At 33.8% G+C, this 15,179-nt stretch overlaps 1 protein-coding gene across 1 annotated transcript; it reads left to right on the forward strand.

Moving 5' to 3' along the window:
* The first annotated feature begins 1,372 nt into the window (after positions 1–1,372).
* Positions 1,373–13,244, forward strand: LOC136702300 (uncharacterized). The gene is made up of 14 exons (XM_066677303.1): positions 1,373–1,589; positions 2,915–3,340; positions 4,742–4,843; positions 5,045–5,140; positions 5,755–5,856; positions 5,996–6,091; positions 7,075–7,176; positions 8,347–8,439; positions 9,711–9,812; positions 9,963–10,052; positions 10,358–10,459; positions 10,731–10,820; positions 11,515–11,622; positions 12,478–13,244. Exons 1-14 carry the CDS (start codon positions 1,487–1,489, stop codon positions 12,570–12,572), a joined length of 1,707 nt encoding a protein of 568 aa, XP_066533400.1. The 5' UTR covers positions 1,373–1,486; the 3' UTR covers positions 12,573–13,244.
* Positions 13,245–15,179: the final 1,935 nt, after the last annotated feature.

Raw genomic sequence — 15,179 nt, forward strand, 5'->3', positions numbered from 1 at the left:
TCACTGATGGTATGGGGTTGCATGAGTGCTTGTGGCATGGGCAGCTTGCATGTCTGGAAAGGCACCATTAATGCAGAGAACTATGTTCAGGTTCTAGAACAACATATGCTCCCATCTAGACGTCATCTCTTTCAGGGAAGACCCTGCATTTTTCAACAAGATAATACCAGACCCTATTCTGCAGCAATCACAACATCATGGCTACGTAGGAGAAGGATCCGGGTACTGAAATGGCCAGCCTTCAGTCCAGATCTTTCACCTATAGAGAACATTTGGCGCATCATAAAGAGGAAGATGCGACAAAGAAGGCCCAAGACGATTGAACAGTTAGAGGCCTGTATTAGACATGAATGGGAGAGCATTCCTATATCTAAACTTGAGAAACTGGTCTCCTCTGTTCCCAGACGTCTGTTGAGTGTAAACTTTTGATCTGTGATTTGTGTTCTATTCTGAATCAAATATTAGATGTTGGCACCACCACATCATTGCATTCAGTTTTTATTCACAATTGGTTTAGTGTCCCAACTATTTTGGAATCCGGTTTGTAAATTACATGTTTCTGAAATCCATTCATACTCAATTCTAATAAAAAGGCATAAATATAGCAATGGCAGTTTCATTTCTTTATTTTCAAAGCTGTTGGGTGGGAGTGGGTTTCTGGTAAAACACATAACAAAAGTGTGGTCTGATGCAAACTTGTACCAGGGCCATATAGTCCCATATAAATGAGTCATGTACACCAGTACAAAGTGGAAGTGAAAGTAATGCTACTGGAATATAACACACTAAGGCTTATATTATGTAACAACAGAAAAATTACTGGAAACTGGTTGGGCTGATCTTAGGTTATAGAAGTGTGGCCTGTATGAATGTTTAAGTTTCAGTAAAGGTTTATGGTGGCCAGCAGCTGTAATGAGCATTTTGATTTGCCATATTTCATAAAAAAATACATCAAGTTATTCTGATTTTGTTACTGTGTTATGTGTTATATGTTAATGTGATTCCTATCCCAATTACATTAAACTATATATATATAAACATTCACTGCATTACTTTCACCTGGATCTAATATATTTTTTTGCGTTTTGTTATTCTACACATTTTTAAAGTTTCTGTACATTGTTTTAGTATTATTTCAAACTATTATTACAGTTTCAATGAAACAGGTCAAGTGCCCTCACCTTTGATTACAACAGATGTGCTGATGAGAAACCCAGAAAATGCAGAAGTCACATACTTCCAGTTTTTTGAAATTTTCAAATGTTATCTTTTTCAATACTCTTTCCACGCCCTGAAAGTACACATTTCGCAATATCAAGGAATGCAATAAATAAAAGGTCAATTCAGCAACAGAAGCACACACATATTTAGATTAAGAAGATATCTTTGCTCCAAGTGCTCTGGAAACAGATCTGCATGATTCACACTTCAGTTTAATCTAGGTACCTGAAAAAATAGGAAAGAGACTAGTGAGTGTAGTTCAAAAATGCTTGCAGGTTATATATCTTCTATAAGCCTCAAGGATAAATCAAATGAAGACAACTTAAAAACTCACAGGACCAAAATCACCATGGAACTCAAGAACAAAGGTAGAACATATGCATAACACACACACATATATATTCTCTCATATTGTCTTTTCTCATATTTCTGTATTTCATATTTGTTGTGATTACACTCTCAGACAATTATATTGTGTCTGTATTATTCACATATAAATTATGTCAGGCCAAAAGGACATTTTAAATATGTGGGACAGTTTGCATACTAAGAACCCATCATCAAATCAAAAATACCTAATTATCATCTGTGAAATTAAACTTAAAGAAACTGCATAAATAAACTAAGCATTTTTAACTAGAGATGATTTTTTAAATGTTACCGGAGTGAAAGGTCCACTGTGGCTAGTATTTTGCTTCCGTGTTTACGTTTTGTGTTTTGTCTCTGTGTTCTGCCTCCAGGTTTAGTCTCTCTGCTAAGCCACTAGGATTAGTTTCAGTGTTTAACCTCTAGTTAATCTCTTTATTGTACTCTTAGTTCCTTTAATTTATTGTATAAAGCTTGTGTAGTGATTGTTCTGTTAGTTTTAGGTTTGTGCTTAGTTGTGTGCCTTTTACTATTTTCCTTCTCGTCCTGGAACAAAACATTTTCCCTGATTTTGACCACCACAAAGATATGCTCAAAGCCTGGTATGTGTCGTGTCAGCGTCTCTGATTTTGAAGATACACAAATACATAAGTCCTAAACAAAAAGCCCATGAGCTGGAAATAATAAATCTGAACTGAAATAATTAAACTTGCTTGCCTGGCATTAAGGGCGACATGGTGGTGCAACATCTAGTTTCACTGTCATAAAGCTCCACCTGACTGTCTTTCAGAAGTCTTGTGTGTTCTCCACATTTTCACATGGGTTTCCTCATGGTGCCATTGGTGTTATTTATGGGTGTCCCATCCAGGGTGTGTTCCTGTCTTGAGCCCAGTGATTCCAGGTTGGCTCCATACCCTGAACTAGATGAAGCGGTTACAGATAAGGAATTAATGAATGCCTGGTGTTATTATAAACACTAGAATGAATTACAATTTATCTGTTCATACAAAAATATTGGTGCAAATGTTTATAATGCAATTCAATTTTATGCACAACCTGCTAATAACTTCTCCATAGCGCTATGATGCATCACATATTTTGAAATTCCTTGAGCTTTGAGAAAATGGTATAATATCACATTCCATTTTAAACCAAATTTGCATTAAAATTTTAATTATTGTCAACCATTAAAACACACACACAAATAAACACTGTGCCATATTAGTTCTGTGGTTTTTCCCTTACTACAACACCAGATTAGTAACAAATTAAAACAGATTATACAATTTAAAAGTCTTAAAATTATTCATTTCTTTCTAATTTTCAGCAATCCACACTGCACAGAGCAGAGCCTACAGAGTGACTGCAGTGTATCTGGGTCTGATGGGTGTTCTCCTACTGCCTGCTGTCTCAACCATGCCTGGTCCATTGGCTGAGAAAGATGAATTAAAAATCCTTAACAACAACCCAAAGATAGAGGAAGACAGGTCACAACAGTTAAAAACCAGTTATGACAGCCTGATGATAGAGAGGGACCAGTTAAAGACCAGTTATGCAAGCTTAAAGATAGAGAAAGATCAATTACAGACTAATTACAACAATCTTTTGACAGAGAAAGACCAGTTAGAGCTCAAACTGAAGCAAGTAACTGAAGAAAATGTGAAATTAGAAGCTAAGTACACCACACTGAAAGACCTGTTTCAGCTGTTGCAGAAGGTTAAAAGTGGGTTTCAGGAGAAAGATAGTAATTCTGGTGAGTACATATTACTGTATAAGGTGTTTTTACAAATTAATGTAAAATGAAATTATTGCAAATTCTAACAGATACGTACAGTATATAGTAATTATTTTTAGGTTTACAAAAAAGTTTATCACTTTACGCTATCTTTCAGGCAGCTTATGAAATCTAGCAGTGGGGAACATTTTATCTTTTGACATGCAGAGGTCTTCAACAAATTTTTGTACATCTTCAAATATTTTGAAAAGTACATCAGACAATGAACTTTGCATTGATCGGAACAAATGACAGTCAGAAGGGGCTATGATTTCCAAACCAAAAGTCATAAACATGTTCTTGACCGACTTAGCAACATGAGGCTTTGCATTTTAACGGAACATGCTCCAGTAAATAGACATTTTTATTGATTTCTGTGCTCAATCAAAACAAATGCTGTTTGTAGCAATCAGCATTAGCAATTTTACCCAGTTCCAGAAGTTTATAATAAAAAACATCCTTCATATACCATTTATATCCCGAGGATCTACCAAATTGACATTTGAGTACTATGTAACAGTTACCATAAAATGACAAAAGAGTGGAGGAATATTTGAATATTTAATTACAATTATAAAATACAAAATAAATATTTGTACAACTAATACATATGTTTGTGTATCTAGATTAGATTTTTAACTGAAACCTCTTCAGAATTTTAAAAACAAAATTGTTGCCATGAAGCAGCTCTGGCATTTTAGTTGTTTGAAGAACAGATTAGTCATTCTCCAGCTTTAAGTCAGTTTGCAAAGCCTTGTTGTCCAAATGTATTGCTCTCAATATTGTTTCTGACCTTGAAATTATATGAGATGCATCTTTAATGATTTATTTTCACAGCAAAGCGAAGAATGTAAATTACATTAATGCAAAGTATATTTACATTAGATATTAATGGTTTATTAAGGCAGAATCTAATGTAAGTAGAATAGACCAGTACACTGCCCATTTAAATCACCCAACATTAGCCCGGCCCTTCCATTTGGACCTGCCCTACCAGTAGTTCTAGCACCCATTTCTCAAACTATGTGATGCTACTAAGACAACAGGGCACTCTTTGAAATTTCTTTATAGCCTTATTCATAACTATGTTAATAGTCAGAACCTCATACACCAGCTGTGCCACTTACATGATGCACAAGTCCAAATAAAGCCACCAGCATTTTAAATATAAGCTGGATTAAGGCTTTTTGGAAATGTGGTGTGACATACGCATCTCTTCCTTCATGTTGATATTTGACTTTTTTTATATACAACTGTCATGGCACTGTCTGTTTTTGAAACCCAGTCTCTATATAATGACTCGGGTGGCTCTTAAGACACATGAAAAACAACTTTTCAAATTACAAATTAACCCTCAAGATTTCTCTCTTCATTTGGCAGGATGTTTTAGGATTGGAGACAGAGTCAAGGTGAAAGCCTCTGTTAGTTCTCCAAAACATGGATGGGGAGATGCCTCTCACAAGAGTGTTGGTGTAGTTACAGGCAAGAATATTTTATGTTATTTACACATCTGAAAATATCTAACTGCAACAAATGTGTTAAATAAACTAAATAAAATAAATAAACAAATAAATAAATAACAACAACAACAACAACAACAACAAAAACATACCCCCTACTATAAATCTATAATTACTCTGGATGTTAAAGTGTGTGGATGCTATTTTTTTACTACTTCTGCAGCACTTGATGATGAAGACATGACTGTCGATTTTCCTGAACATAAATCTTGGAATGGAATAGTTTCAGAAATGGAACTGGCTTCTAGTAGTGACGAAGGTAAGAGTTCTACCGTTTAATTTTCTGCTCAGTCAGTAATTTAACTTTTCTGTGAAAATGTTGTCTTCCCAATAGGCTTCTAATGCACAAATCTACAGTATTTATCAATACAATTACTGGCAATAACAAGCATTAAAAACTACACAAGGGCAGATTGTAAAACCAAACAGATTAGAGACAAACACTATATCGGCAAATACATACAGTTGCTGCGCTGTAGTGGTGCAGTAGCATATGTATGTGTATTTCTCATAAAAATATTAGTTCTGAGGTAAACTGAAACATTTCTACTCTGCATTGGTTTTAAATGCTGAATATCAGTTGAATATCAGTCACATAATTTATTTTGATTCTCTTAAGCTATATGAATTAATTCCAAAGGAAAACATGTACAACTAAGTAAATAGTAGTATTTGATTTTACCTCCTACTGTCCAGTTCTAAAAATGTGAAAAATTAATGCTTCTGTGAGTGTCTATTTTTATTGGTGCAATGAGCCGTTTTTCTTATTTACGCAAGACGTGCTTTATTCTGATTTTAATTATTTTGTTATAATTATTATTGTTGTTGTAACTGATGACTATTTTTTTACTCATTCTATCAATCATGGTATAGGATACTTCAGGACTGGAGATCGTGTCAGGGTAAAAACCTCTGTTAGTTCTCCAAAATATGAATGGGGAGATGCCTCTCACAAGAGTGTTGGTGAAGTTACAGGCAAGAATATTTATAATTATTTATATATTTCTATCACTAGAAAAATGTGTTTCATACCTGCATTATGTAATAACATCAATAACATTAAATGTTTAACCAATGCATATGACGGATACTTCCTTTTTCTCTGAATCTGCAGCTGTTGATGGTGAAAAGATCATTGTAGACTTTCCTGAACATAAATCTTGGAAGGCTGCAGCTTCAGAAATGGAATTGGCTCCCAGTACTGATGCAGGTAAGACTGACACCATATTAATTGTCAAGACTAATTGTATAATAGCTCACTGAAATATTAAGGCAGAGATCTATTCACAAATATACATTTCATTTTACCCCAGTTTATAACTATATGCATATTTATAAAAATGAACAAATGTGTGAAGTGTTCCAAACGTTGGCCCTGTCACTGGAAGGTGGGTGGTTCCCCAGTGATGCTTCAGAAATTTAAGGCCACACTCTCTGTGTGGGACCAATTATTGGTCTGCATCTACACTCTCAGAAAAAAAAGGTACGGCTGAGGAACATTTATTGTCATAAAGATACAAACATTGTAAATGTACCTTGAAAAGGTACAACACTAGTTTTAGAGTCCAGTTGTGTTCCCTAAATGTATATTAAATTCTCTTCTCCAGAAGAAGAGTTGAATATTTGTATACTTTTATTATAGAACTGTGTAATATATAAGAACGTAATATAAGTCCTGGAGATGAAGTAGGGCTAAACAATAGAGTAAGGTAAAATTATGTTCTCTAATGAATTGAGTATGTAACCTTGAGTGTACCACTAGAGTGACAGCAAAATGACCACAGTGACAGTTTTTCTGACATTGTATTAATATATGTTCATTTTCAAAATCAATGATGCCTAAATACTTACTAACTGTGGTTTAAAATACTTTCATTCCAATCTCAGAAAATGAACACAGAAATGTTTCCACTGGTTTTGCTGATGATTTAAAATATACTTCCTTGATTGCGCTAAAGGCATTAGTTGCTACTTACTACGCTGTTACTGCAATGAATGCACTTATTGTTTGGATACAATATTCATGAACTAATTGTTGATGATGCTATTCCGGATAAACCTATTTTACAATCATATGGATGGGGAGAATAAATGATGGTTAATCCCTTTAGCTCGTATTTATGTCCAAGTTTATTTTTCAGGAAATAAATGGGAGAAAAAATGCAGTGAATTTTTCCTCTTTCCATGTTATAGGACACTTTAGAATTGGAGACAAAGTCAGGGTGAAAGCCTCTGTTAGTTCTCCAAAACATGGATGGGGACATGCTTCTCACAAAAGTGTTGGTGTAGTTAAAGGCAAGAACTTTATATTTACATTATCATTTATACAACAATAACTAACTCAAAGATCTTCATTAAATAATCATGGCAATTTACTGTTTTGTGCAAAGGTTTGGATAATTTGTGTAAGAAAAAGTGTAAAAAAGCACACACAAATTTAAAAAATAAAATTAATTTTAATTTTAAAACTTTTTTTAAATTTCTTCTTTTTGAAGTTCTTATTACATAATTATTATACACAAGAAAAAAAACATTACAAACCTAACTTATTAAAAGTTTGGACACCTCTGTTAAATCTCACATGTTTTACCCCTTTTCTATAAGCAAACACAGGTCTGGGGTCTTAAATATCTGTGACATATTTTGGTCAAAATAACACAAGGATGAAACAATACAGCACAGCTCTCAGTGATCTTATTTTAAACAAAATGCCTCTTTTAGCCAGCTTCTTAGACCCTAATCGACTCATTCACACTGTTTGGCCAGGTCAAAGATTGTCATTAGGAACTCAAAGGTCAGAATTCTTCAAACATGTGTTCACAGCTTTACATCACCTACATTAAATCTATAATAATAATAATATTTAAAAATATATACATTAATTATTATTTATAATCTGCAATTACTGCCTATTTTCTGAGATTCACTGTCCATACAGCAGCACTATGTAGTTTTATAATTACAAACTATAGTCCATTTGTTGCCTTTTATACTTTATTTTCCCCCTCTCATCCTGTTTTAAAATGGTCAGGACCCCCACAGAACCACTACAGAGCAAGTATGATTTGGGTTGTGGATCATTCTCAGCACTGCAGTGACACTGATGTGATGGTGATGTTCTAATGTCTTTTGTGCTGTTAAAAGTGGATCAGACGCAGCAGTGCTGCTGGAATGATCCACTACCCAAATCGTACCTGCTCTGTGGGGGTTCTGTCCATTGAAGAACAGAGTGAAGGAAGGCAAACAATGTATACAAGGCAACATCCAGTTTGTAATTGTAGAACTACAAAGTATAAAGTGGAGCTGAGAGAATGGACAGTGAGTGTAGAAACAAGGCATTCATAATGTTAGTTATGATTGATATATATACAGTCATATATATATATATATTTTTTTATATATATATATATAATTTTTTTACATTAATGTTTTAATATTAATTTTATATTTTTACTAATGTTACAGAAATCAATGGTGAAAAAATGACTGTCGATTTTCCTGAACATAAATCTTGGAGTGCAGCAGCTTCTGAAATGGAACTGGCTCCCAGTGCCTCAGGTATGACTGAATATTATGGTGAAACAATAATGTCTGGATTGCTTATGGTTGTAATTTTGAAATCAGGCTTTGTGTCTATAAGATATCTATATTTTGTTTTAAACTGCAATTGAAGCTGCATCCCACAGCCAAGACTGCCCTTATCAGCCCCTACAGGAAGTATTTTCAGATTAAGAAATGTGAATAAATGTAGTCTAGCTACACTATATTGCGAAAGGTCTCCTACTCTCCTACTCTCCTCTACTCGCCTATTCAAATCATTGAATACAGGTGTTCCAATCACTTCCATGGCCACAGGCTTATAACGCCAAGCACCTAGGCATGCAGACGGCTTCTACAAACATTTCCTAAACCTTGTGGAAACTCTTCCCAGAAGAGTTAAGGCTGTTAAAGCTGCAAAGGGTGGGCTGACTTAATATTAAATACTACGAATTTAGAATGTGATATCACTCAATTTCATTTGCGTGCAAAGCCAGACAAGCGAATACCTTTGGCAATGTAGTTTATGTCATATATTTCTTTTCACCTTCAACAATATAATTATAGCATACTGAAATTTATCTCACTTACTTCACCCATACTGTGTACTGACTGGTTGTCCCTCCCTAATATTTATTGTTTATTGTTATTGTCTTGCATTATTGGTGTTTTGCACATGTTTGCACTCATACACTTTAGTCCAGAACATTTCTTCAGTTCACCGTGTACTGTGCAAAAGGTATAGCTGAAATGATAAAAACAATTCTAATGTCCTCGACTTATGCTGTCAATGAATTTTGGAGGACCTCTGTTTCATAAGATTGTTTTAGTTTGTTGATTCTAATTTTATTCTTTAATTTTGCATGGGAGCTGCAATGCTAATGAAATACATGGTAGTTTACAACAGTCACCACTGTGCAAACCTCATGCCTATTTTGACACACATGCCTCAAACCAAGATATGTTATATGACTGCAAGTAGTTTTCCTTTTGTAGTTTCCAGTTCCATATAACAAGAACTATATATGTAGTATATTTAGAACTATATCTGTATCTTTTACGTTAATATGCCGTCCATAAATAAGAGTAGCAGTCATAGATGCCTTTACTTATGTTAACACTTGGATGGAATGGATCATCACAATGGTATTTGAGTATTTTACATTTTACTGTTATTTCTGCATACATTTTATATATTCTTATAATCCTTTTTGCTTTATTAAGCTTTATTTGTTTTTTATAACTATTATTTTATACTAATTAAATTATTACTTCCACTAATCATTCTGCAGAATACTTCAGGATTGGAGATCGGGTCCAGGTGAAAGCCTCTGTTAGTTCTCCAAAATATGAGTGGGGAAGTGTCAGTCACAAGAGTGTTGGTGTGGTTACAGGCAAGAGCATTTTCAAATTATATATATAGTGATTTACTTAATTATTAAAAATTAAGAGTTCTTTCAATATCAATCATTTTAAATATGCTCTATATATTTATCTCTATCTATTTATCTATCTATCCATCTGGGCCTGTTCTGCCTCTACAGCTATTAAAGATGAAGAAATCATTGTAGATTTTCCTGAACAAACATCATGGAATGGTGCGGCTTCTGAAATGGAACTGGCTCCCAGTGCTGGCAAGTTTGAGACCTGGGGAATGTTTTAAAATGTTATCATTTTTTAGTCTTTATGCAAATCCTTAAAACATATAGCCACCAGATATTTAATGAAAATAGCAAGTTTTAAATGATTAAATGTTTAATAGACAATAAATTATTGTAGTAAAATTAAAGAAACTAATTTACTTTAAATACATATAGGGTAATTGTCCATATGACAAAAGCAAGAATTGAAATATAAGCATGTGTCACATTTTTTGAAAAATGCATTTGTACAATTTCCTCTTAAGTTGAACTGGTAAATTTCTCTCACCATGTTACAGAACACTTCAGGATTGGAGATCGGGTCAGAGTGAAAGCCTCTGTTTCTACTCCCAAATTTCAGTGGGGAGAAGCCTCTCACATAAGTGTTGGTGTGGTTACAGGCAAGGGCCTTTACTTCCATTTACACTGTTGTAAAATTGTTAAATGTCATTTGGAAACATGGCCTCATAAACTCCTCATAAATTTTCAGGAAATTCAAAATAAAAATCTAGGTGCCTCTAGAAAATGTAAAAGTAAATCATTATTGAAACTTTGTAGATGTATTTAAAATAAGTCTAAATCCACCCACAATAGTTCAATGACAGCATCAGTGGCAATTACTTTGGCATCAACTCTTCCTGGAAAATTGTGTTTTTATTTCTCTTTCTGCAGTTCTTAATGGTGAAAAGATGACGGTAGATTTTCCTGAGCATAAATCTTGGAAGGGTATAGTTTCTGAAATGGAGCTGCTTCCCAGTCCTGGTACGTTTGACATAGCTTTGACAAATTAAATTAAATTGTCCTTGTACACTCTTAAAAATAAGGTGCTGCAAAGGGTACTTTGAATGATGCCATAGAAGAACCACGTTTGTTCCTTAAAAAACTATATTTCTTAAAGTGATTTGAGAGTGTGACAAACCTTTTAAAAGGTTTAAAAATTCATCACTTGATCTTATGGTTTTTGTGTTTTTTTTTAATATCAAAAATGGTTCTTTTGGAAAGAAATTTGTTCTTCTATGGCATCACTCAACAAACCCTTGGTACCACATTTATTTTGTAGGTCTTAAAATATTTTTTTTTCTATTGAGATACATTGTTAACCTCCTGTTTGCTAGATAAAATTGTCAGTTATAATGACATAGCAAACATTTCTTAACGATATCTATTTAAATGCCAAGTCTGCATTTAAACAGTACTGTTTTGCCATGAATTCAGAATTCTTGTTTCTTAAGAACATTATATAGATTTTGCTGTTCTAAATTTGCGGAATTATACCATATTTTATACAATCTATTATAGCATAGGTATTTAGATCATGTGCAACAGTTTGTTTTATAGTGTACTTTAGTTTTTAGGAGCATAAATAAGTTTTCTTAAGCATACTCTAAGTCTTGCGTTCCAGAGTTTGAAACAGAGAACAAGTGAACCATGGATATATATTTTCTGTTTAATGCAGCATTCTGCAGGTTGAAAGTTGGAGATAAAGTCCATGTGAAAGCCTCAGTGAAAGATCCAAACTATGGTTGGGGATCTGTCAGTCACAAGAGTGTGGGTGAAATTAAAGGCAAGTTTAATTTACTCTGTATAGTTATATATCTGTTTTAATCCAGAATACATCACAACATGGTTAAATATATATTTTTAAATATTGTATATAAATGGATGATTGTAATGCAGGGGTGTGTGTGTGAAGACATGAAAAAAGTAAATAATGAAGTTTGCAAATAAATATAAACATAAAACCCTATAATATTTAGGATGTGAAAACAAAGTGCAGGTAACGACGAGGGCACAGAACACAATCAGATGATCAAAGAAAACATACAATGAACAAGAAGACTCAGACCAAGATACAATAGAGACAGTAGAGGACCCATGTGTGCTCTGACACTTAATTACGAATGTCTCATGGGTGCTGGGCATATATTAGGGAACACCAGGATGACAACACAAGCACATTACGTTATTAAAATACAATAAAATAAATACATTCAAAACATAGGACCAGGAGAGAGCATGACACAAAACCAAGACAGTGCACAACAGTGAACACAAGACAGAAGCAGATAATAAGGAACACATAGAACTGAAGCAATGTTTGTCAGTAATTTATTGTTCTGCCCATTTAAAAATTTTAAAAATAATTTCCCTTAGTTGCCTGTTTGCAAGAGGGAGATGTGTGATTAAGCACAATATTAAAATATGCTCAAAGCAATAAAACAGGCATTGGCAACTGTAGAAAATATAAGAAAATAAAGTCTTACCATATTTTGGGAACATGTGCACAGCTATTGGAAAATACTGTACCACTGTTTTGAACAGCTATAGTTTTTAACACTTTAGTCACAATGAGAACAACAGATAGTCTGACATAAAACTAGCTTGAACTTTATAAAGTTTATACCTCTAATCCTTTTAGCTCTTAAAATGACTGTGGACTTTCCGGAACAATCTGGCTGGATTGCAGAGCCCTCTGAAATGGAACTGGATTCAACGCCATTCTATCATATTTGATCATCACACTCATCTGATTGTGCGTGTGAGATTTTAAAGAGTTTTAGCCATTTTATGTTGGAGTATGGTCACACATGAATCACACAAACTGTAACCGTATTAAATATTATTTAAATATAAAATAAAAAGAGCTTTTGAATGCTTTTTGGCCAAGTGTAATTTGCTGATTGTTTAATTATTTCACAACATATGTTCCATTCTTTCATTCATCTTCTGTAAGTTCTTTATCATGTTGAGTGACTGGGTGGGCCTAGAGCCTATACAGAATCACTGCGCAAGGCAGGAACACACTCTAGACGAGGTGACAGTCCCACAAGGTGACAGTTAATTGTCTTTTCCATGTATCAGAAAGGGGTGACATGGTGGAGCAGCAGGCAGTGTCACAGTCATACAATTCCAGGGACCTGGAGAGTGTGGGCATTGTTTAGCATTGAACTAAAGTGGTACAATGCATCGTTAAACTATTGAATCTGAAATCCAACCATTTCCCAAAATCATCGCATTATGTTAGTACCACAGTAGTTTGTTGGTTTAAACCACCGTAGGCCCAACTACAATGTTCCAGACGTGTTTGGTCTGGCTTTCACAGCGGGAAACTTGCAAAAACTCATGCATTTTGTAAAATCATGAGCAAATATGCACTCATATTGTAATCATATATAATCAGCAGCAAAACGAATAATGTTACTTGAATTAAAAATAAATGCAAATTTAAAAAAAGAACAAAAGAAATAAAAGTGATAATAGACAAAGAGTGTTTGTCTAGAAAAAAATAATATTTCAGTGTATTTATTATTATAAAAAGTGGGCTACACGTAAAATCTCTGCCTCTGTGTGTTGCTCAGAGGTGAGTTTGAGACTTGTGAGCGTTCATTGCTCATTTTTATAACAGTAACTGAAGCTTTCAGTGATGAAACATTAATTCACTAAAGCACTGTAAAGTATTCTATGTTGCCTCTTCAGATATATATATATATTTGTAGTATATACCAACATGATAACATCTTTTTACACACACACACACACACACAATACAGTGAAAGTGCCAGTTGTACTCTTTGTTTCATCCTTTGTTTGAACTTTTTTACCTCTGGGTGAATCCTGTAGTAATTAAACAGTTTAGAGCAGTGGGGGAACCTGTGAGAAAACATCTGCTATATGTTTATGCCCTAATCTCACACTTAAAAATTAAGGGTCCTACAAGGGTCTTTAGTAAAGAAAACAATTCTATATAGAACCTTGAACATTTGAAGAACCTTTGCATGTTTAAAGGTTCCTTTGCATCATGAAAGTGTTCTTCAGATTGAAGGAGAATGTGCTATAGATGGTTCTATAGAGCACCTTGTAGAAAACACTTCTGTATGGCACCATAAAATGTTCCTTTATTGTTACAAGTTTGAAATCATAATAATAGAAGAACACTTTGTTGTGCTGTATAGAACCCTTTTTCTAAATGTTGCTATAGAGAGCCATCTATAGCACATTCTCCATCAGTCTGAAGAACACTTTCATGATACAAAGAAACCTTAAATCTTACAAAGTTTCTTCAAGTGTTTAGGACTCTAAATGGAACCATTTCCTGCCCCCAGGGCTGGGCTGTCCCCTGGACCCCAGAATCCCCTCAGTCTGCTCATCTGCCCATCCTGCTGCCTCACCACAGAGGCCTTCACACCCAGACCCACTGGCTTTATAGCATCTGTTGCCAGTGCAGTGAATAGCTCCTTAGATTCCCTATGCCCCCCACCCACCAGAGAGTAATTGCTCTTTATTTGTATTAATGTACTGGTTGTATAGCTTTTTTTCCACTTTTATAGACCTTGATTTATTCTTTCTGCGTCCAATCCTTTCTACCCATTCCCTACTTAAAAAAGGCCTGTAAATCAGGTCTACATGCTGCCCCAACTCCTCATTCAAAAGGGGGGTAATAGGAAATAGATGTATTCTGTCCTACTGGGTTCTGCAGGAAAAGTGATGTGTGGTGGATTAAGTGATGAATGAATTTATAAATCTGTATCTGTTTAAAAAAATATGTTTACATTCCTTCAGTGAACTGAAGATAAAATAATATTCAAATCCATCTTTAACTACATCATTAAAGTTATTATATCTTCAATATATAACTTAAACATGTAATGTCTTTATTATTTCAAGTGGGACAAAACGAGACAGAATATTGCTGGAAAACAATATCATAATACAGTGTTGAGGGAATGAAAGCTGCTAATCCTTAAGTATTGCTCTCTTCTTCCTTTTAATAAAACTTATCTCTAACCTCACACAATGTATTTCATAATGGTTATCCATAGTTCAAGAACATCAGGTATATAAAAAAAATCATGATGAGGTATTTAAAACCAGGGTTTAAATGATGACTGTGTATTAAGATCAAGGTTTTATATATATATATATATATATATATATATATATATATATATATATATATATATATATATATTCAAACATTGTTATAATTAAATTAAATTAATATAATTGTTATTAAATTAAATAAAATATAAACATTAATAATAATAATATTTAATTTATGTATAGGCTATATTGTTTTCATTTAAAAGTTATTTAAAACTGCCCTCACTTTTGTAATAAACC

Source organism: Hoplias malabaricus, chromosome 7 (assembly GCF_029633855.1).
Source record: "Hoplias malabaricus isolate fHopMal1 chromosome 7, fHopMal1.hap1, whole genome shotgun sequence".
In the NCBI taxonomy this organism is placed as follows: Eukaryota; Metazoa; Chordata; class Actinopteri; order Characiformes; family Erythrinidae; genus Hoplias; species Hoplias malabaricus.